This window comes from Glycine soja, chromosome 18 (assembly GCF_004193775.1).
Source record: "Glycine soja cultivar W05 chromosome 18, ASM419377v2, whole genome shotgun sequence".
Taxonomy (NCBI): Eukaryota; Viridiplantae; Streptophyta; class Magnoliopsida; order Fabales; family Fabaceae; genus Glycine; species Glycine soja.
Window position 1 is genome coordinate 52,999,641 of NC_041019.1, and position 25,351 is coordinate 53,024,991.

The 25,351-nt window shown below is 29.7% G+C and overlaps 2 protein-coding genes across 2 annotated transcripts; one reads left to right on the forward strand and one right to left on the reverse strand.

Moving 5' to 3' along the window:
• The first annotated feature begins 2,056 nt into the window (after positions 1-2,056).
• Positions 2,057-7,468, forward strand: LOC114396458 (probable methyltransferase PMT13). The gene is made up of 7 exons (XM_028358440.1): positions 2,057-2,843; positions 4,441-4,644; positions 4,735-4,945; positions 5,034-5,295; positions 5,474-5,845; positions 6,476-6,571; positions 6,844-7,468. The coding sequence occupies exons 1-7, from the start codon at positions 2,406-2,408 to the stop codon at positions 7,049-7,051; spliced, it is 1,791 nt and encodes a 596-aa protein (XP_028214241.1). The 5' UTR covers positions 2,057-2,405; the 3' UTR covers positions 7,052-7,468.
• An 82-nt stretch (positions 7,469-7,550) lies between these two features.
• LOC114396459 (probable RNA-binding protein 19) lies at positions 7,551-11,196 on the reverse strand. Its single transcript, XM_028358441.1, has 4 exons — positions 11,040-11,196; positions 9,141-9,205; positions 8,321-8,492; positions 7,551-7,866 (listed from the first exon to the last, which is right to left on the reverse strand). Exons 1-4 carry the CDS (start codon positions 11,100-11,102, stop codon positions 7,789-7,791), a joined length of 378 nt encoding a protein of 125 aa, XP_028214242.1. The 5' UTR covers positions 11,103-11,196; the 3' UTR covers positions 7,551-7,788.
• Positions 11,197-25,351: the final 14,155 nt, after the last annotated feature.

Sequence of the window (25,351 nt, forward strand, 5' to 3'; positions counted from 1 at the left end):
AAATTGACTGAATAGAATGTGTAAATTGTTGCAAATTTTATGCTATTTGTCTTTGATTTTTATACATAAAAAAATCAAATGAAATTATGTGTGTGAGATATTAAATATCATTAATAATTAAATACATAGAAGATTTAATTGCACATTTTATTATTTATTTATCATTATTTAGCGAATTTTATATACCATCTAAGTTTTTTTTTCTTAAATATCATTTAAATTTTTTACTTTTATGTATTTTACCATAAAAGTTTTTAATTTTTACACATTTAACTATCACATGTTGATAACAAAATTTGTAGGTAAAAGTTGATAACTTTTTAAGTGACACATAATTGATAAAATATGCAAAAATTAAAAACTTAAAGGCAAAATTTATGAAAACAAAATTGGTAGATTGATAAAATTTTAGTGGCAAAAATACAATTAACCCTTCATAAAAAAAGAAGAACATTTGTGCATGTTAGAATGAGCATAATCCGACTTAATCAGTAACCAGTCTGAAGTTGATTTAAATGGATTTGAATTTTAAAAGTAGACATTGTGCATTTATTTTTTCAATGGATTCGAGTTATGTTTCAAATGGTCTAACAGGTTTAGTGTGTAATATTTTCTTAAAAAATATAAGTTTTTTGAACAATTGTATATTAATAACAAGTTTTTTTATTTAGTTAATAACATTTTATAAATATGATATTATATTTATAACAAATTATTTATTTTGACATATATATATATATATATATATATATATATATATAATTGTTAAATATAGTTTAGTTTAAGTTTTATATTTTTTGTTCGTGAAAAACTTTGCAGGAATTTGGATTATGACCATGTGGAGTCTTTGGAAGAGACGCAATACACAAATTAAAGCTTTAGTATGCTGTGATGGAACGGGATATTGGAGTCACTAACTGAGCTCAGCAAGTTTCAGATGATTGGACTTCATTGAACTACAACCATATCAATATCAATCAGACTTTACATGACAATATATAGCGATGTTGAATGGTCCAAACTTCCAACTGGTTTTTGGAAATGTAACACAGATGCTGGTCTTTTTATGGACTCTGGAAAGAACAGGTTTTGGCTGATGTTTGAGAGATGAATTAGGCCAATTTGTCTTGGCCAAAACATCTTGGACGAATACGTTTTATACTGTACTGTTGGTGGACAATATCAATGGTGCAGTTGATGGGCATTTCAGAATGTGGAGCTCTCATTAATCAAATATAAGAGCTTCTTCATCATAACAGTAGATTTAAAGTTTCTTTTGTTAGAAGACAAGCAAATATGACAGCACACATTCTTGCTAATTAAGAACTTTGTTACTGGTCCTACTGTTTTTTTATTTACACTTATATCCCATAATGTATTCTCAATACTATTATGAAAATGATTTGACTTTGCTGCTGTAGAAAAAACACTAACTAATGTTAAAACTGATATATTTCGTTGGTTTAATCCAATTTTATTTCAGATATTTTGAATCTTAACTGGTTGAAGTTCGAGTTTAAATAAAATGATTTGATGAGAATTTTAAGTCAAGTAAGAAGGATAAACCCATCCCAACTCATCCCTTACATATTACACTATTTATTTTTTATTAAATAAAAAATATATTTTTATTTCCTTAACTTACACTAGTTTATGAACGAATTAAAATCTCTTAAATCCTATTTATAATAAACGTTTAAGATAAAATTTATTTATTTTGGGTGAAAATTAAAAAATTGTAAATTTTCATGTTCAAAAATTATTTAAAATATTCATTTAAAACAATCAGCAATTATAAACATTTTTTGTAAATCATTTTACAATTATTAATATTTTTATCCTATATCTTAACAATTTAAATCTTTTTTATTTTGTAAGTAAATTATTTCCCATCATAAATACAGTATATATTTATATTACATGTTTTAATTTTTAATAACATCTATTTATCAAATTTAAAAATATTAATTAATATGAGATATTCATAATCAATTGTAATTTAGTGTTATCCTACTATATAATATAAATGCATGTGTAATGTCCCAGAAACATTAATTGGTCCAAAACCAGAGAAGCTGAGCCATATCATACTAGATCCTGCTGCTGCTGCTTCTGCTTCTGCTTCTTCTTTCCCCCTTTTCTCACTCCCACTCTTGAAACTTGGCTCACTCTCTCACCCCCCAAAAGAAACCACCAACAAACACTTCACCAAATCCCCAACAAACTCAGTTACTTCATTGCAAGCTCTATAAGTCTATAACACTGTTAATTCCACCAGAGAAAGAAACAATCACCCCCACGAAGCAAGCAAAGCAACCCATTACGATTCCTGCTTAAAGCACCGATTTTGACACTGAATCCCAAGACCCAGATGGCGCAATAGCCAGATCCGTGATTCTCCTCAAATGGGTCACTCCAATTCTTCCTCCTCCTCGTCACCTTCCAAGCGCGGCCACGCGCTGCGGCAATGGCGGCTCCTGGACTTGGTCTCCGGCGTGTTCTTCTTCCTGGTGCTGCTCTTCTTCACCATGGTCTTTACCCCGCTCGGTGACTCGCTCGCCGCCTCCGGCCGCCAGACGCTGCTCCGCTCCGGCGCCGACCCGCAGCAGCGCCACCGCCTCGTGGCGGCGATCGAGGCGGGTGGACGCGGCGTGGAGGCGTGCCCCGCTGCGGACGCGGACCACATGCCGTGCGAGGATCCGAGGCTGAACAGCCAGCTGAGCAGGGAGATGAACTACTACAGGGAGAGGCACTGCCCCAGGCCGGAGGACTCGCCCCTATGCTTGATTCCGCCGCCCCATGGGTACCGGGTGCCGGTGCCGTGGCCGGAGAGCTTGCACAAGGTGTGTGTTTTGTGTTTTGGTGGTGAGGGAACTATGGAGAGTTGATATATGCTTGTTTTGTTTGTGTTTTTCTTGATGAATTTAGGGGCTGTCTAGGTACACAACTTAATTAAGAACTTATTGAATAAGGTCTTGTTTGGATAAATTTCGCAATGAACACCTGTAGGAAAAGAAATTAAGCTTCTCCAATAAGTTATGAGTAAGCTTATTTGTAAAAGTTCTATTTTTTAGCTTGTCCAAAAGCTGATTTTAAGTTTTAACTTATGCATAAAAAAGTTTAACTTATCCAAAATCTGGTTTTAACTTATGAATATGTGAATTTTAGCTATGGAAGAAGCTTAACTCGTTTTTCCTTCTTATTTTCTACTCGTATAAGTGGTTATTAAGAAGTTTATCCAAACAGGCCTAAGTTCTTTTTATGTGAGTACTTATGTATAAGTTGTTTTTATAATTGAAGATGAAATAAGGTTAAACTATTTTTTATAAGCCGTAAGCTGTTTTCATAAGTTATGCTGGATGTGTATAAAAATTAAACTCTTTTTTAATTAGCGTGTTTTGTTATTGTGTATGTTGACTTTGGTTTGCTTAGAGGAAAGGACCAATGAGCTTGTTTTTGGGGATTCTAAGTTTGGAAAGGGATGGTGCCCTGTGTTTGGTTTTTAAACTTTTAGTGAATATGTTTTCTTAGTGTTTTCGGGTTTGAGTTTTTTTTAAAAAAAACTTGCATTTTCAGCTGCTTTTGGATCTTGAAACTCGTTGCCAGTATTGGCTCTTAAATAGTTGATTTAAAATAACAAAAAATATGTATGGTGGATTGTGGAAGAGTTCATATCTGTATGGTCTAGACTCCAGACCAGGACCACTTCATGATGACATGTAAGTATGTCATTTTCGAAGGAAGTGACCTTGATGGGGCATCTCTAATTAAGAGTTTTTATTGATTTAATAGAGTTTGTTGTTCATGTTTTCCAGCAATGAAATTTTATGGCTACTAAGGCCACATTGCATTTGTTTCTAGAATCCCCTAGGACAAAGGGAATTTCCCTTTGGTGATGGAGTGACTTTATGATAATCATGATGTGAGGCTAGCTGCCAAATAAGAATTTAGTATTTAGTTTGATGAAATTGAGAAATAGATGGTTGAGAGATGGAATGGGAAAAAGGAGGACACAAAATAGAAGAGGTTAATTCCTATGGTGTGATCAATTTACTTATATCAAGTGCTTGGATAAATAAGAGATCTAAAAAGAATTGTTTAGAGTAAATTTGTAATTCCTGATAGAGCTATGGGCAAAAGATGTTTAAGTAGTTGTTTATATGGACACCTGATTAATTGAGGTTCCCCTGGTAGCTTTCTGTAATAGATGCTTTCTTATTTTAATTACTCTGTAATGTTAAAAGATTTTTAAGGGGATGGATTGCAGAGGCTAATACACATAATTTTTTTCTTTCTATATTTTCCACTTTTTCTCTTTCACATTTAACAAGGGACATCAACAAGAATACAAGATATCATGTACTCTAGTTTAGAATGCCGCTGGGATTTATCACTCATTTGATTCATCCATCCAAAACATTGATGGTATATTCTGTGCAGATATGGCACAGCAACATGCCATACAACAAGATTGCTGACAGGAAAGGTCACCAGGGATGGATGAAACTAGAAGGTCAACACTTTATATTCCCTGGTGGTGGTACGATGTTTCCAGATGGAGCAGAGCAATATATTGAAAAACTTGGTCAATACATTCCTATAAGTGAAGGTGTTCTGAGGACTGCGCTTGACATGGGGTGTGGGGTAAGAGCTGTTATCTATTTTTCCTTTGGCACCTTTCTAGAATTTTATTACTGTTTATTTAATATGCAAATACATCTCTTTTTTTCACAGGTTGCTAGTTTTGGAGGATATATGCTATCTAAAAATATTTTAACCATGTCTTTTGCTCCAAGAGATTCACATAAAGCTCAAATACAATTTGCCTTGGAAAGAGGAATACCAGCTTTTGTTGCTATGCTTGGCACTCGCAGACTCCCATTTCCTGCGTTTGGATTTGACTTAGTTCATTGCTCTAGGTGCTTGATCCCATTTACAGCCTACAGTAAGTTCTTCATTCCTGCTCACTCATGCGTATCTTACAATCTTCTACATGCTTGTCTCTTCCCTAATGCAGCAAATGTGCCTTGCAGATGCCTCTTATTTCATTGAAGTGGACAGATTACTTCGCCCTGGTGGATATTTAGTCATCTCCGGTCCCCCTGTTCAGTGGCCTAAACAAGATAAAGAATGGTCTGATCTCCAAGCGGTGGCAAGAGCCTTGTGTTATGAACTGATTGCTGTAGATGGTAACACTGTGATCTGGAAGAAGCCTGTGGGAGAATCATGTCTTCCCAATGAAAATGAATTTGGTCTTGAGTTATGTGATGATTCAGATTACCCAAGTCAAGCTTGGTAATTTCCAGAAAACTATTGCTAGTTTAAGTTGTTTTTCCTCTTATTTTTCTTGCTTCCCTTTCTGTCTTGTCTAGCATCAGTATATTTGTAAATAGCACTTGGGTGAATGCTGCCATTGTTAAAAGATCTTATTGATTATTTCAAAAAATGCAAACCTAAGTTGATTGTTTTACAGGTACTTCAAATTGAAGAAATGTGTCAGTAGGACATCTGTTAAAGGTGATTATGCTATTGGGATAATTCCCAAGTGGCCAGAGAGGCTAACTGCAATACCTCCAAGATCCACACTCCTGAAAAATGGTGTTGATGTGTATGAGGCTGACACTAAGCGGTGGGCAAGGAGGGTGGCACACTATAAGAATTCTCTAAAAATCAAGTTGGGCACTCGATTTGTGCGCAATGTCATGGACATGAATGCATTATTTGGAGGTTTTGCGGCAGCCTTAAAATCTGATCCTGTGTGGGTGATCAATGTAGTTCCTGCACTAAAGCCACCCACTCTTGATGTTATCTTTGACAGAGGCCTTATTGGAGTCTATCATGACTGGTGAGCTTTTTCTGAATGTTTCAGTGTATCCAGAATCTTTCGAGCTCTGATCTTTTGGCATGTTAGGAAAATAAACCTTTTTTTAACTGATGACATGATTTCAAAATAGGATATATTGTGGGAAAATTTTGTTTTTCGCAATGATTATTGTCTTTTAGACCAGAACACTGATTCAACTGGATTTCAGGTGTTTCATTTGCTTCCAAGTTGCTTCCTGCATTCCAATTTTGACTAGTTCATGATGCTTGTAGCTCTACTTTTCTTGACAATTACTGCTCTCAGCAGTATCTTGGGTCTGTCTGTGTGGGTGCATAGATAAGCTTGTAATGTATCAGAAATTCATTCTGTATCGAGCTAATTTAGTTCTCTTGAGATTATTTTTTGGATCTAAATTGATGTTAAACTCTGCTCAATTAAATAATGATAAATGGAAAAGGAGTGAGAATCTTCTAGGAATCATTATACACTTAAAAACTAAAGCACATAAGCTCTCTAACTTCTTTGAATTTTTATCTAGATCCTGCTTCTGATCAGTTGTCAACATTTTTTATTAAATACATTTGAGTATGCATTTCAATTTATAATGGATGAACTTTCTTAGATCTAAGCTGTATATGGTTATGTTCCCAGGTGCGAACCATTTTCAACATATCCTCGTAGCTATGATCTAATCCATGTGGCCAGCATTGAATCCCTTATAAAAGATCCAGCATCTGGTCAAAACAGGTATGCTCATTTTTAGCTGTTAATATGGTTTCGCTGCTTTCTGCCTTCTGAAGTTGTTAATCTATTGATTCGAAAGATCCTTTTTTGACACAAGGGACTTTTGAAGATATTGGTGAATAACCGAATATATTGATTTCCAAAATTGAAAACTTATGGTCATTGCTTATAAATATTTGGTAACATAAAGAACAAACAAATGCCTCTTTACTGATACAAAATGTTATGTGCATAAACAATGAGCTCACCCTGATAGCTTCACACCTTCATTGCAGATGTACTCTTGTTGATTTGATGGTGGAAATTGATCGAATGTTGCGTCCTGAGGGAACTGTGGTGGTAAGGGATGCCCCTGAAGTAATTGACAGAGTAGCTCGCATTGCCAGTGCAGTGAGGTGGAAGCCTACCGTCTATGATAAAGAACCCGAATCACACGGCAGAGAAAAGATTCTAGTTGCGACCAAGACACTCTGGAAGCTCTAATTCCTATTCCATGGATGCACGCAACTGTGTAATTTAGGTAAACTCCCTTTTCCATTCTGTGGGGTTGGAGGTGTCAAAGATATCTTCTCTATGCATCAAACGGGTGCGATTTTCTAATTTTGTTCAACATTCTCTCATATAAAGAAGATAGTGAGGTTAAGATTTGAAAAAGATTGGAAGACCCTTGTGCAGTTTTAGGTGGAAAGCGGAAGCCAGTGTTGATTTTATTTTCTCTCAACTTAAAGAATGGGTTGTAATTCAAAAATATATATTTATTAAAAAAGAATAATCGTTGATTCTAATTCAGCTACATTTCACTCTTATCTTTTCTTTTTCATTTGTATTTTATTGTGATTTTTTATCATGGATTGAATCCAAATACGTATTAGAGATGTAATATTAAATCATTTGCGAGTATTTCCTATGTGCTCAAGTTTTTTACATTGTTAATTAAGGGCATGGTATCGCAGGCTCTATGATAAAATGTTAGAAATATAAATTCATTCATGTGTTTTCAGCTTTCACCTAACAACCATTTGGAATTTGTTGGTTCACGATAATTTCTTTTCCCAAATTTTCACCCTCTCAATCATTAGAGTTAAATCCAAGTGGTTATTTCAATTGAAACAGATATTGATAAAAAAAAAATTGAAATAGATTTTTCCTTAATTATAACTCATGGTGTGAGGATGATGTTCTTGACGCGATGTTTAGGTTTCTACCTTGTGGCATCCTCTCTACTTCCAAGGATAAGGATTTACCCTTCTTACCATTACCATAGCTCCCATGGAAACATTTTTCCAATGCTTCTTCACCTATTTGTGACAGAAACAAAACAAAAATATAAAAAAACAGAAAGGCATAAAAAGTAAAATGTTTAGCACTTGGCATGATAGATTAAACAAAAATATGAAACATTTTTCCAATGCTTCTTCACTCTTCCATGTTTTCACTAAAATATTTCCTCAAACTCTCATCTGTTGTCATGAAATTTAGATAATTGACAAACAGGGTCTGAGCCTGAAGCATGATAGATTAAACAATAATTGAAGAACAAGCATTATGGATTATTTGGCATTCCACAATTTCAAAATAAAAATTGACTGATCTGCAAAATAATCTATGGAATATTTCTCCATGGTTAGATATATATGACAACAATTTTACTACTGGTAAGGATAGAGACCTAAATCCTCACGTTACCCAACTCCAATTTTATGTAATATAAGAGCATTACAGCTTAAAGAAAAACAATTTAATATGCCAAACCTGTACTCTGTCTGGATCAATATACACATCTGATATTCTTAATATATTTTGCTCCAATTTCAGCTGCTTGACATCATTTTGATCAATTCCACTATTCATTTCATTACTTTTAGATGTTGAGCTTTGACTAAGAATATTGGAAGGAGCCCACTCCAAGTATAATGGGGCATCCCTACATTGAATAGCATATGAAACAAGTCCTTCAGTGAATCAGAGTATAGATGAGGCTTAGGCACACACCTACATGCGCCACAGATTTATCGATGTATGAGAAAGGAGGAGGGCTGTTTGAATCACGATTATTCAACCATCTGAGGGGGAAAATGAAATCATGGTTGCATGTGCAAGTAGCATTTCAAAGAGTAATTTTCCCTCCTTCCAAACTAATGAGTTCCTAGCTTTAGTGCAATTACTGCAGCAATATAAGCAAAAAAAGTTATAGGCTTCATTCTGGATTATTTTCCATCCCTTTTTTATATATTCTACTACCCTACACTTCCCCCTTTGTGTGTTTTTGACAAAATCATTCTAATTTATTGCATTCCACTTTGCAAATAGCACAAGGTGAAGCTATAGCACATCAACTTGTACAGTTCAAGCATGCCTAATACTTATCACAAACAGTTTTCTTTCTTCGTCTCCTTTTTTTCCTTTCTTTTTATGAAGATCAACATGCATATGAGCATATCCTAGACCGAAGGAAACAATAAATTCATTCGTGAAGGATAACCGTTAGATTTGATTGTAGGATAGAAGCTAATAAAGCATTACTTACACAGATCAAAGGGATTTGTTACCAGAAGGAAAAAAAAAATCTTACTTGTATCGCTTGTATGCCAAAGCTCTAAAAGCTGCTTTAACTTCTGCTGGTTCGAGGAAAACAACCTGAATTATCATCTCTAAACAAATCAAAGTTTGACATAAATACAATTAAACAACAAACAAGTAATGCTAAGAACAATAACTTCTCAAACACAAAATTGCTGAAAACAAATTTGAGAAATCAATTGACAAATATACATCAAAAAGTCAAGAAGTATATTTTAGTTTCCATACGATAATAAAGTAAATTACCATCATGGACAGCAGATGCCAAAATGCAGAATATTTTGGCAACCAAAGGTCCATAAAATGAAGGATTATAATTTTTCTCCTATAAATAAAACGATAACTGTAATACTATTGTATTTAAGATGTAAAGAGTGTGTGTAAACTGATAGAGCCCAATTCATAGATCAACAGATTCAGTTTAGGATTCTGTCATCACATCATCGTTAAGATTTATCTTTAGTTTAGGATTATGTTATTTGAATTCTGTCATAGCTTATATCTTTAGGATCTATCTTTAGTTTAGGATTATGTTATTTGAATTTTGTTATCATAGTTTATCTTTTAGGGAGTCGATTGAGAGAGAGGTTAATAAATATAAGACAGTAACTTGTCAACTCATTGATTTGTCCCAAGGGGAGAGTAAACCTAAATAAGGGAACAAATAAGGATCATATCTTCCTAAATTTTCTAATTAAATAAGATCATATCTTCCTAATTTTCTAAAATAAAAAACAACGAAATATAGAAAATTCCTAAAATAAAACAATAAATATTTCTAGAATTACAGTAAAAGATAAGATGTAGTTTTGACAAAAATATTGTGATAACTTTTGGTGAATTTCTCTTGAATTGTATTGAGGAGCATGTCTCTGGGAGAGGGAGGCATTAGATCAATCTGCCAATCTCTTCTTCTATTTTAATCATAAAACTCAACCATTTTTGGTATCTCATCATTGGTCCAACCTGCCAAATAGCTCATCATGGTCTCCATGGTTGATGCTCTAGACTCCAAAGTTATAACTCTAGAAGCCCAATTCCTCGGTTGCTGAACTCCAACATTCTATGAAACAGGAAGTGCAAGCACATGAGGCTGAACCTCGCGAAAATGTCGAGTTTTGCTGGTTCATATCTGGTAGATCAGATCAATGATGAGATACCAAGAATGGTTGGGTTTTATTCTTAAAAATAGAAATTGGCATATTGATCTACTGCCTCCTTCTCCCATAGCACCAGCTCCTCAATACAACCAAAAGTGTCTCTCACTAACATACTGCCATATATCTATTCGGAAGGATATCATTTCATAACTATCTATATCTGTTTATGTCTTTAGCATGACTGACTACTTGATTAATTGTGGAGGAAAGTGGGATAAATGGCCGATTCGGAAGGATTCCTATTTGGATAATAAGTACTATAACTGGTATTACTATGATTGGTTTAATTGGTATTCTTTTATGATACTCTCCTTCAACTAACTCCCTAAATGATAGAAAGAAAGGATAAATCCTAAAGATAAACTATGATAAAAGAATTCAAATAACATAATACTAAACTAAAGATAAATCCTAACGATAACATGTGATAACAGAATCCTAAAGTAAATCTGTTGATCTATGATTTGGGCTCTATCTTAAACTTTATGACCATATTGTTGTTTGCTTGTTCTGTTGATTTAGGAAACAAGACGTTTCATAATCACATGCTTAAAAGTTTGAAGGAAGTAATACAATTAAGAGTTGAATGCAGGCATAAACAAATGAAAAAACTATTAGAGTTAAGGGCAGGACTAGGCTATAAGATAGAATAATAAGCTATGAAATACAAAATATAAAAAGCATAGGCACATTATAAACATCATCAAATTTGAGAAGGGGGGAACAAATACCAGGGCCAAAGTTTTTGTTGGAGGGAGAATTATTTTATCCAAACTACCAAATTTCCCAAACATCTTTGCAAGTTCATTTTCTGATGAACCTTAGGGCAAGTTCTTCACTAAAATCACATGGTCACTTCTTTTCAAGCCGTCAACTTTACTATTAGCAAAGTCCTCCAAAGATTCCACATTCACTAAAAAGACTTTCCACCCTCAAAAGGAGGAAAACAGAAGAAAATGGTAAAAGCAGAAATACTATATAGTCAAGAAAGCAATGAGTGCAATAGAAAAAGAGAAACATTGCAACACGGACACGGACTCTGTCTTCAAGGATACTTTTGTAGTACCCATTGACAGTTTTTTTAATAATTAAAAGTAGTGTCAAAAAATTTATAATAATTCATGGATCCTATTTAACTTAGATCCCTTCACATAGACAAAATTTTAAATTCTTGAAATATAATGAAAGTGTCTTGTGAGTTCAGGTAATTTTCAGCGGTACAGCTTGAAATTAATGCAAACCATTGGAAAAACTAATGAATCATCTATATATATTTGACTCAAATTCAAGATTTTCTCTTTTATTTGTTAATTTGTAAGGATAATTTAATTTAAATTTAAATTTTGTTAAATACTGACCTCCGATCCTTTTTTAAACTATTTTGGTCATGTTGGATGGTTGAACAAGTGGAATGATTTAACCTAAATTTGCATCAAGTTTGAGAGGTTCAAGTGTGGTGGATAATAGTTAAGATTAAGTAACCTAAGTCTTAGGATGGATAAAAACTAGGATGACCCTTCTTATAAGACCAAATCATTGTCTAGCTACACTCTTAATATTCTAACTGCAAATTCTTAAAAATTCATCTAGATTTTAAGTTCAAATGTTAATTTATTTTCTATATATATATGGGAAATTTAATTCAAATTTTAATTTTGTTTAGAACTGGCATCTATATTTTTAAACTAGTTTCAACATGTTCGGTAGTTGAACCAGTGGGAAGGTTTTGAAGTTTAACCAGGTTCAATCAATCCATTGATCTTTAAATGTTAAAAAAAATGGTTGGAGTTTCGTTTTATATAAAAATAAGTTAAATGGGTAACCTGATCATATTTGTTCATATAATTACGTAATTTATTATAAGTTTGGGGATTCATTTAATTGCATAATTATAAGTTTAAAAATAATCATTAAATTGTTGCATTTATGTTTATTGAGTTAAATCTTAATTCTTTATTAACTTGCATAAAAGCATCTACAACACACTTATTTACTGTACCAAAAATTCTCCTATATTTCTTAGACAACTCTTGATTACCCATCCATTTATCATGCCATAGGAGGATTTTATTCCCATCACCCAACTTTAACATAATTATTCACATTTTATTTCCTATCTATTTTATTTCCATTCAACTAAACATACACCCAGTATTTTGAATATTTTGAATATCATTCATTTGCAAATCAAACAAGTAGTATAAAATAAAAAGTCTAAGCATTAATTTTTTTAAGGCATCAACTTGCATAATATCAAGCAATTTGTTCACATCAATTTAGGCTAAAGAATTAAGAATTAAATGTACAATGAAGACTTTGATTAAAAGTTATCACTAATTAAAAGAGAATTAAGTAAAAGCGAAATTAGAAACAAAAGATTGAAGAAAAACTATTTAGGTTTTTTATCGAAGACATTTTCAAATTAAGAGATACTCTAGAATTCACAAAGGGCAATCTTGAGCCAAGTCCTATTTTATGAAAATGCTTTATGTCAAATGTTGTCGGGATTTCACTTCATGAAACGCCATTCTTCATGTATAACCAATGCATAACAATTCTCAACATCAACTCATACACTCATTTCAATATATTTCAATACACAAAAATTCAACAATTCCTAACCCTTAGAAGATTTGGATCAAATTCCCCCATTAAATACCTAATCCCTTAAGAGATATTAATCGGGAAATTTTCACTAAACACAAGCATTAATAGAGAGATCATTGAATATAAACTCATTCCTAAATCTAAAATCTAATAATTGCTCTACTTCAAATCGAGAGTCAAAAAGAGTTTCACAACCACATTCCAACTCAAAAACATAATCATGGTTCATCAAGTCAAAGAAATTAAAGCTTAAAAGTAGACAAGTAATATATTAAAATGAGGATAGAGTTAGAATTTTACAAGAAATACATGAGTGGGTCTCACTAAATTCAATCCCAACAACTAAAGACCTAACTACTCCTACCATAAAGAGAAAGAAAATTCATATATAGAGAAATGAAGGAGAAGGAAGAAAAAGGCATGAGAGCTAATTAAAGAGGTCACTCTCACAGCTTTTTGCAGAGAAAAATACTTGAAAAATGTGAAATTACAAAGCATCAAAACAAAAACGCATAAATTCCCTAAATAGGATTCAACATGTGCTAATTTAAAAACATCACTTGCAGACTAACGCTTAAGTGCCACTTGAAGGCCTCCTCTAGTTCCTTCTCTTCTTTGACATGCATTAATTTAGCGCTTAGTGTCATATTTTTTAGGCTTAAGAGCCATTTGCCTTCCTTCACAAGCTAGAATTTTGACATTTTGACCATTTTGTCCTTGCTCTTTCTCCTATCATCCATCAACAATTCCTCTTTGTCCTACAATAAAAAATTAAACCTAATTAACATAAAACTTTATTGAATCAACTATCCTAAGAAAATTTTATTTGTTTACATATAAATTATCAAAAAGGACAATTAAAGATCCTAAGAATTAAAATATTAAGATAATTTATCTCCAAAATAATTATTCAAATAAAATTCACAAGATAATTATCACCATTCAAATTTTGGTTTCAACCTGGGCCACGGATACAATGTGAATCACAGAACATTTGACTCATTAAATTATCAGTGCAGCAGTTTTTGAATTGTTATCGTTGATCATGAGACCGGATTGTTGGTATGTCAGTGCATGTCCGTATCGTATAATTTTTTTCAAAGTAACATGTTGTTTTAAAGAAAATGTTTTTTTTAGAGGTTTAAAGAAAATTGATAATAACATTAATAATTATTTTTAAAACAACCTTGTTAAAAAATATATTGTAGTTTTGAATTTACTAAAATATATACTTGGAAGAAAAACCAATGAATAAGATTTTTTTTAGAAACAGTGAATGAATGAGAATACTGTCGAACTAAATCATGTTCTCTTAAAATCAATAGAATTAAAAGAACATTAATTTTATTAAATACTAGTAACAAATATTTTAAGACAAACTGAAATATCTAAAGATACGCATATGAGATGGTGAAAGTATTGCTATTATATCCACAAAACCGTTTATACGAAATAAACATTTAACGAAATGTATGAAATGAAAATTCAAATTGGAAGAACCTGATTGATATATAATTCAGTCAAAATTAATCAATACTCTCGAATAAGTTAAGGTAATTAGTTGAAATACTATATCATTTAAGAGCCAGTACAATACTAATTCTAACTATTTAATTAATTTTTTCTCTCAAAAAAACTATTTAATATTTTTTTATTGTATATATAAGAGCAGGGGTTAGTTAATTGCATGATATTATATAATTAACAACTCGATCAATAGGAGATTTTCATATAGTATATGGCTTTTTAAAACATTGGACTTTTCAAAAATGAACTTGTAAAACATTCTTTTGTCAATTTCATGGACTGAAGACCTAAGAAAGGAATTTCATGAACTGCTCCTTTGTACAATTCTCCTTACATTACAATTATAAAATACGGATCTTTTTTAAGAAAAAAATGTTGAAGTTGTTCAATTTTTAAATAATTATCAATCTACACTTATATATAGAGAGACTTATTTAAATGATGATCATGGGAATAATATGTAGACTTATAATAATAATAATAAAAAATTTTACTATAGTATTTTAATATTTTATATTTATTGATTTATTTAAGGATTTTAGTTTTAGTCTGCATCTAGGTATAAACTCATGTAATTTTTTAAAATTGTGTTGTGATTTTTTTTCATTATTTAAATTTGATCACATCGGATAAGTTAATAAGTAATTAAAACACAATAAAAAAAAGTATACGTGACTATTATGTAGATTTCTTAATGAATGAATTATCCATCATTATTACGTCATTAGTTAATATTGTTATTTATCAACACTTGTAAAAAAATTAACAAAGTGGTATGCGCACAATTTGAAATATATATATATATATATATATATATATATATAGATGTGAGTGGCAGAAAAGGGATGCCCGATGTCATGCAAGGCAATAAATTGGAGGGGATTTGTATAGTTACATAATGGAATAATATTAGATGTAATAAGTGAAAACATCAAATAGAATTCGTGTAATTTACTCATAATAATATGTAGAGTTTTAATAATAATTTTTTATAATAAATTTAACTGTAATATTAATTTGATATCATATATTTATTGATTTGCTTAAAGGTGTAAGCCTACTAGCCTACAAGATTTATTTAAAGATTTATAACAATACTCAAATCGACCTATTATTCGAGCAGGTAAAATTGTGCTACTTGTGTATATCATTCATTAATCATTATGTTGATGTAATGTATGCGCGCGCAAAGTAACCATAAAATCACAAGGTTTCTTATACATGAAAACCAAAATAGGCATTAATTCTAGAATACAGGGATGCGCTCAATCAGGTAAAGAAATTCGGACGCGAAGTTTGAGCATCTGCTTGTTGTTTCAAATATGATATAGCAAAAGTTAAATAATAATCATAAAAGTTTAATACATATATATATATATATCAACGTGTGGTTGATCAAGTCATACTGAACTCATTTTTTTTAAATAAATTCTTAAATTTAAATTTTGTAAATGGAAAAAAGATAATGAGAAAGAAAGATTCTATTAGAATGGTTAGTCAAATTTTTTAATAAAAATTAATTATTCATTAATATCATCATGATGATAAAAAATACTCAAGTTATAAAACATTTATATTATTATCAATTAAAAGAATTCATTTATGTAACTTTTAAGCTAATTGTCATAGCTAGTAATCAATAAACTTGCTAAAAATAATAATTTGTAATTTACATGATAATATTAAAAGTGTTTACATTATGCATTTATATATTAGGCTAAAATATGTTTTAATTTTTTATGTTATCTATTCTATTTAGTTTGATTTTTATATTTTTTTAAAAAATATTTAGTCCTTTATGTTTTTAAAGTGAACTATGTATCAAAATTTATATATTAAAATGTAAAAAAAAAAAGTGAATCAAAATTAATGATCCTTCAGAAACAATTATTATTTTTTACTTTGAGAAATGATTTTGAGCCCTCTGATGATTGATTGGAGACAAAAATCCCATCAAATTAAAACTATAGAATTATAGAATCTAATTAATGTTTGAACAAAAAATAAGTCATAAACATGATAAAAAATTATGTGAGAAGGGAACTCAAGAAGGAGTGACTAAAAAATTAAAAAAAAAAAATCTATGATCGAATTCTTTTTCAACTAATCATGAAACTCGTTTTTCACTTAATTTTCTATATACTATTTTCAACAATGATAATAATTGGTTAGGGCTATATCATTAAAAAAAAGTAAAAATAGTTAGGGGTATATCCTATTTCTAGCTAGCTACTATCTATTCAATTAAGGAAGAAGCGGAAAGAGAACTAGGAGTGAAAAACATGAGTCGTGTGGGAGGGCACAGCACAGGGGTACCTTGAGAAGTTGAACACAAAGACAGATCACAATAGTTGTAATGTGCTGGAACACGAAATTGCCATACATAAATGCAAGCAAATAGCCACACCTAACCATACATACACCTTAGTGGTCCTTCCCTCTCCTACTAGACTTGCCAATTGCTCTCAAAAAATCCACAACCTCTCTCTCTCTCTCTCTCTCTCTCTCTCTCTCTCTCTCTCTCTCTCTCTCTCTCTCTCTCTCTCTCTCTCTCTCTCTCTCTCCCACCTTTTACAATAGTCAAGTCCAACAAGGGTGAACTATGTGTCCTCTTCCCATAAGTTCAACCTTGGGCTGAATATTGAGTGTGAAAGGTCATGTAGCATTGTGGGTCTTCTAATGGTAAACTTTCTCTCTATCCACCTTTGTATATGCTCCTATATTTCAGTGCCACCATGACAATGACGCATTCTTAATTTGGGGTTTGAATTTTCCAACCCTCACAGGTTGTCATAAGCGCATTATTCCACCTTCTTCAGCCACTGTTCACTCTAGCTACCCTTGTTTCTGTTCATGTTTCAAACGAAAGTTATGCGATGTTTTGTGCATGTATATATCTTCCATCTTTAGCACTTTTCATTTTGACTTTAAATTGTATGTATTTTTTGGTATAAAATTTTCTATACTGCTAATAATAAAAAATCATAATATGTATAATTTTTAAAATAGTTACTAAACAAGTCAATAGTTTTATTATAATGATAATGATAATTTGTTATTGAATAATAATATAATAAAATATTTTTACTCTATAAGTATATATAATAATTTCTCTTTCATTTTCTAGTGATCAAATGACTTGATAGATTAAGTTGTTGGATCCTCTGTATGGAAATAACCGCAGTGACACGACATCTATCTGGAGGAGTCGTGGAAACCGTGTTGCAACATCAAATTTAGGTAGATGTTAGGACCAAATACAAAACACGAAATTCCTATGAAATATATTAACAGAATATTCAAATGTTTTTAAATTTTTTAAAATATTTTTTTATTATTGAAAGCTATTAAATAAGTGATAAATTATAATTTGAATTTCTGTTAAGATAAAAACATGTTTAGTGTAGCACGTTGCCTTGACAAAAAATATATATGATCCGAATAGAAAGACTGATATAGAAAGGAAAGAAGAACAAAAAAGAAAGTAAATCAGGATGAGTACTGATGGATGAGAAAAAAAATAAACATAAAAGGATTTATCAAAAAACAAAACTTGTTTACTGCCTTTTATTAATCATCATTAGTACTTTTTTCAATCGAAAATTTAACTATTAGTATATTCATTATTAATCTACATTAATTATAAAATGTATTATATACAGCAAATTTCATTTTTTTATCCTAACCAAATTATTGTTACCATATATCATCATATTGTTAATATTAACGTATATGTGTTAATAGTTCAACTTCAAATTCTATTAAATAAAGTGTAAAAGTAAACATAAAAATTGGAGTGTAAAAAAATTAAGGATCGGAGATAATGTTGTTGGGGGGGGGTGTAACACTTTTATATCTTTCGTGTTTAGTTAATTCCAATTATATATTGGAATATTAATTGGGTAGAAACATTGTATTTGTCTGACGTAAGATCGTATCATAATATTAAGATTTTGTGCATGTATGTAGTAATGATTTATTAGTAAATTATTAAACTATTTTCATAAATTATCAAAATTTAATTTCATGTAGGGATCCAAGACTAGTATTTTTTTCATGGACAATTATATGTTACAATACTAAAAGTCAAAAGTATGTCTAAATGTTCATATGTAATAAAGATAACTAAAGAGGTTGTCAAATACCAAAAATATTATATATAAAAAATTATTTCACAAAATATAATGTATTTAATTTAATATATGTAATATAATTATGTAGCTTGGATAAAATGTTGTCATGTAAATATATATATATATATATATATATATATATATATATATATATATATATATATATATATATATATAAAAGAATGAATAAAATTATATTTGTATAATTTTGGCAACTACTGTATTATTCTTATAACTTGATATACAATGTGATTTTTATTATTGATTCAACCGTTAAATTATATTTATATATTATTAAGATCATTTATTTTAAATTTTATCAAAATTAAACAATAACAAAAAGATAATCAAATTATTCATATTTTAATATATTTTAAAATATTTATACTACATCAATTTTAGTTTATACGAATAAAACAATAAATGATTTTGGATTAATAAAAAAATTTTGATCTATATGAAAATAACTTTCAACTCAATAATTAATTTTAAGAAAATATTTTTTAATTAAAAATTATAAAATGATATAATATTTATTAAAGTTATATCACTATGATTTAATTCATCCTTTATATTTATATATATATATATATTGATTTATTTATGTTTGAATTTATAAAATGGAAAAAGTATCCGGACAACGCCGGTATGGACACTAGTAATACTACACTTTGGATTGGATTGCAAGTAGGCTTAGGCAGGATTTCCAATTTTCAAGAGATTACTTTGTCAGCGGCGATTTTGATTGAAAACTTCATCAATTGACAAATAAAACCACGGTGTTATTAATGAGATGTCGCTGTTGCAGTTATGTCCGTTTGCTGCAACCTATATAAATTTCATACCAGAAATCGAATTTCAACATCGGCAATGACTTTTTTCCCCTAACATTTGCTATTTCTTGAAACAAAAGTAAATGCACTTTTGTGTTTAGAAGATTCAGAGCACCAATTGTTGCAGTTCAATTTTTAAGAAAAATAAAGATTCAGCGGATTATTAATTTGCATACTGTCTGAAAAACTGAAACACAACATACAAGTCATGAACCACGAGTTATGATAATAAAAAGGTCTGTTGAAGATTAAATGCAGAAAACTTAAGTGGGGTTTTAGTTAGTATATATTAAATTACTGTAGAATTAATTTTGACGATTTGATAGTTTTTTTAGATAAGATTTGACAGCTACTGTAAACTTTTAATAGTATTGATTTATATTTTTTTTTATACATATGTTGATTTATATTGTTTGAATTATTAAGTTGAAACTCTAATTTTAATTACTTAAAGATCGAATAACATTAAAAAAGTTTAAAGAGGTCCACCTAATTAATTTTGTGTTTATCAAATCCTCCCTAGTCTTTAGTCTTAACATAAAGAAATGTTACTTTCTAATCCCCATATGTTATATTACATGACACTTTGGGTATTTTAATGTCTCAAAATATATGTTTTATCCGTGAAAGACTGCACATCTGATTTTATATGGCTAGATGTTAGTCCAAATTTGCAACTACAAGGGCTATTTGTCAAATTAATGTTCATGATTAGAACAGTGCTTTTATCAGCTTGTTGTTGGATGGAGTGGCATACACAACACAATTAGTTCTCCTCCTATCTCATATATGTTATTTTATTATACTGCTATGGGTTATTTATTGGGGTAGAGGATTTGTGCATTGATGTTATTTCACCTTGCATTGATAATTGTGGTCATACTTTGCATTTCTTTACATTTTTTATTTATTATTTTTAATAAATATAAATTAGATAGAATGCGATTTTTAAACATGACCTTATAATATTAAAATTTAATATGAGAGGATTTCAAAATAATAATAATAATAATAACAATAATAATAATATTATTATTATTATATCAAAACAATCAATAAAAACACTATTTCTTTTATATTTACTCCTAATATATAAATAATCGAAGGGAATTATAATTATATACTCACCATCATCACTAAGTATGTTGAATTAAATAGTTATGATTAATAAATATGATGTGATATGATTAATAAATAATTTTATCTTTTTAAATATGTGATCATAAATTTAATTTTTTTAATTCATATTAAAAAATATTTGTCAGAAAAATCAAACCGTTATCTGAATTTGGGTGTGTCGAAGGATTAATCCTTAACTTTCAATCCAAAAATATCTTTATTTCAAAAAAATATCTATAAAATTATATATATACCTTTTATTCATTTGCCGGTCACCAGACACAGCATGTGAATTTTTAATGCAAGTAGCAAGTCCATACCACATCAGGCAGAACAAGTAAATGACCAACAACTTGGCTGTGAGCAAATAGGATAATTTGCTGTGCTATTTCTCTCTCTCTCTCTCTATCTCGTTTAATTGGTCGTTCAATTCTGGCCTGTTTTCCTCCTTTCACACAGCTTTAAGCCCAACTAGATTCTAAGATTCATGCGTTTAAGTGAAGGACACCAAACACGTTACATTAACAACATGGAAATTAAAGTCCCTTCTTCTTATATAGTAGGTAAAATTATATTTTTGGTCTCCCAGTTTATTTTTAGTTTTTAATTTGGTCTCCATTAATTTTATTCACAAATTGGGTCCTCTTATTTTATAAAATCGTACAATATTGATCCCCTAGATCACAATTGAACGTTGAGCGTTAGTAAGTGATGTTGACGGTCACATGTCATGTTCTTAATTAATGATGACTATCACGTGTCATATTCTGATTGAATGTCAACTTCATATAAGATGAAATGTATTGTTGTTTTCATTGACCAATCAGAACATGACACGTGACAATCATCATCCAATAAGAACTTGACATGTGACAGTCAACATTACTTGTTAACGGTCAACGTCCAATTATGATCTAGGGGATCAACATTGCACGATTTAAAAAAAATAAGAGGACTTAATTCGTAAATTAAATTACTGGAATACTAAATTTGAAACTCGAGATAAACTGAAAGACCAAAGATACAATTTTACTAACAATACCAAATATAAAAACTATCCTTCATATACATTCCGGTCGAACTTTATTTGATAAGCATTTTTTAATGTGACATATAATTATATCATATTATATATATATATATATATATATATATAGACATCCATTTACTCCAAAAATAATTCTTTTCGTCATCATTCATTTTCTTAAAACCTTTAACTTATTACAATCATCATAAATAAAAAGCTGAGCGCACTTAAATTTCAGATAACTTGGGACTTAATGAGAAACACACTTCATCACAACATGTGGTACCCAAGAGACTATGTATATATCCACGTTTTGGTGGGTTTGCTGGGTTTTCTTAATAAAAATTCTTTTTGCCTATCGAAAAAAACACTATAATTTAATCTCAATTTTTTTTTATATAAAGATACATCATACATGTTTCTTCATCAAAATTGAGGCGGTTTAACGTGCTAATCAAGAAACCACTACCTTTTTGTTAAAATATACAAGTTATATGTGAGTATTATTTCTCCATCAAGATAAGGTGGTTTAACTTGCTGATAAAGAAACAACTGCCCCTTTGTTTTTCTTTCTCAGCCATTGACTCATTGTACACTTAGTTGGGTCGAGATGCCTAATTAAACCGTGTAATGTTAACTTGCAAATACTAACGCTATAAATACCACAAATTTCACTATGTTTCGTGATAGCATTCGTTTATTTTGTAAAACGAGGAATTTTAGCAAACTTTTATTCTTTCTATTTGATGAAATTAATGTGTTTCAGTTAATAAATAAGGGTCATTAAATAGAGGACACTCATATATATCATTTAGTGAACTATTAAGTATACCTTATTAAATATTTTCAAATACTACATGAACATTTTTGTTAATGCATGTGTATCATAAAAGCATTGATTAGTGAAGTTACCAATCGATAAATTAATAATTTTTAGGATAAAATGTCTTGGTCCCTTTAAAATTTTCAAACTTCAATTTTAGTCCCTCTAAAAAATTTTATCTATTTTTTGTTCCTATCATTTTGAAATGTCTTGCTTTTAATTTCCAATAGTACTATCTAAATCACTTTTCATCCATCTATAAAAATGCTATCTAAAACACTCTAAAGGACCAAATTAAGTGGTGCATTTCAAATTAGAAGGATAAAAAGTAGAGGGATGAAAACCTAACAAAAGGACTAAAAATTAAACTTTAAAAATTTTAAAGGGATCATAAATATATTTTATTCTCATTTTTATTTATAAATCATGGAAGGAGTATATTAAAAAATATTAACATATCACCAGTCTAAGTAGAATCATATTTGATTTCCTTAAACAATGTTCATTTGAATTTTATGAATAAAAAAAACACAATTTAAAAAAGAAACTTACTAAAAATTATTAAACAGGTAATCTGGTAGAGATTAATCATCATTAAAATTGATAGATATTTCACATAAATGAACAACATTTTAATAACTTTTCATGAAAAATTGTCTCATAATTTTTTACTAGTGCAGTGTATTAAGGTACTAATTATTAGTATTTTCCTTACTCAAAAAGCGAGCATTAAATGGTTTTTGTGTATACATAAAAAAATGTTTTTGTATTTTTACATCTATTTCTTGAAGAAATTTTTGTTTCTATTTTATGTATCATTTTAAAAGTCTAAGATAACATTAATAATAAAATTTAAGCTATGCCCTTATTTCTTCCTAATTGTTACTTTTGTGCACGTATCATAAAGGAAAAAGAATAATAATTTATTAAGAATGTCGTATTAAGAAATTAAAAATAATTTTAATATAAATGATAATATTAATTAATCACGTTTCTTAATCTTTCTGTTACTCCCTATGACTCGTTTTGTATCTTTCAAAATATTGTATACTTTAAAAAAAATATTAAGTAGACAATTTAATATGATTATATGATTTTATTCGACAAAAATATATTTATTAAAAGAGTTGAAGTATTTGTTGGGAATCAATTTCTAAGTATTTAGGTTAAATATCAATAAATAAGAGTATTATTGAAAATATTAGTATTTTCTATTTCTTAATCAATAAATATTTTGACATAAACTAAAACACTCAAAATCACGTATCATATGAATCAAAAATAATTTTAAAGGAGACATATAAAAAGAAACAAAAAAAAAACACTTCCTCCATCCTATAGCTAGTATTTTACTCTTGTTAAGACAAGTTATTAAATAAAGGTAGTAATTTTACAAAAAAAAATACATTATTATTAATATTGCATTCAAAAAATAACACTTATTAGATATATAAGTTTAAAAAATTAATTAATATTACATTGAAATTTTAAAAAATACATATTTTGGAACTTATTTTCTTTTCACACGACGCTACTCTAGAAAATTTGTTGGTCTGTTAACTCAAAGCCTTTGTCACTTTATAAATCAAAATAAATTAATTATTTGTTCTTTCAAAAAGCACTCTTGTTTAATTTATTGGTATCTAACCTATAAAAAAATCTGTAGCTAAGTATCTAATCTAATAAAGGCTTAATTAATTTACAGCTACAGTTTAACTATTTTGATGAAGATATCTTAGTCAAAGAGGACTATGTTGTCATAATATTTGTAATTTTCTTAGGATATACATTAACATAAGTGACAAAAAATTTAAAATGGAGAGAGCACTTTATTTTCTAACAGTAGTTTTTTCTTCTTCTTTTATTTCCTCGGTATTCTTATTGTACATGTATGTTAGCATAGTATTTGCTTGATATATCATTAAAAAACCCTTCTAATCTCTAAGCATGACATATGTTAAGAAAATAAAAGAATTATTGAAAAAAACAATTATTATACCCCCTTCATTTTTTATACATTCATTTTTCAAGGTTTTATTTTTACTTTTCTGTTCATTTTAAAAATAGCATTAATTATTAACTTTTTAATTATGTCCTTATTTATACTAATTCTTAAATATTTTACACATCTATCATAAATGAAACAAAAATAATAGTGAAAACTATATAAAGAAATTATAGATAATTTGATCGTTATGCTTTTAAATCAATCTGTTCTATGGATAAATAAATAAAAAAATTAAGAAAGAAGTATGTAAAATGTAAAGGTCATTCAATACTTAAATAGAATAATTTAATACTCTTCAACATGTGCTGATGGGCATACATAAAAAAACAATATTGAGAAATATCATAATACTAACATTTCCCCTAAACTCATGTGAACAACATTTATGTGCAAACAACATTACCGATTTTTAAATATATATCTAAAGCTGTCTGTTGTTAGGAAACTCTTCTATCAATACGAATTACGAATGGACATTGACGGCATCATCAATAATTGAAAAGTCTTACGAAAAGTTTCCTGCATTTTCATTCCATTGAAATTCACTGGGTCGACCTGCCAAACGAACCCCATCAGCACGTGTTGCTAGTGTTTGTTCTTTGACCTTTGATCCTCTCTTATACATATATTGTTAATCAAAATGTTCGTGATGAAAGAACTTGAGAGATTATGAAGTGATATGATCTTCAACCGACTTCAATATGCATGAACCAAATAAATTAAGTGAGCATCACAATTTTCCCCAAATAACGTATACAAATATGCAACTACAGATATTTAGTGTGTACCACCACATATACTTATCACGAAAAACAGGAACAATCATTGATTATATTGCACGCAATTAAAAATCTTCTCTTCATGTGAATCAGAAATATAATGTTGGGTACGTGTACTAGACAATCACAATGCATACATGCGATATTTCACTAAATGATCGATACAAGTCCTATCATATCATGATAT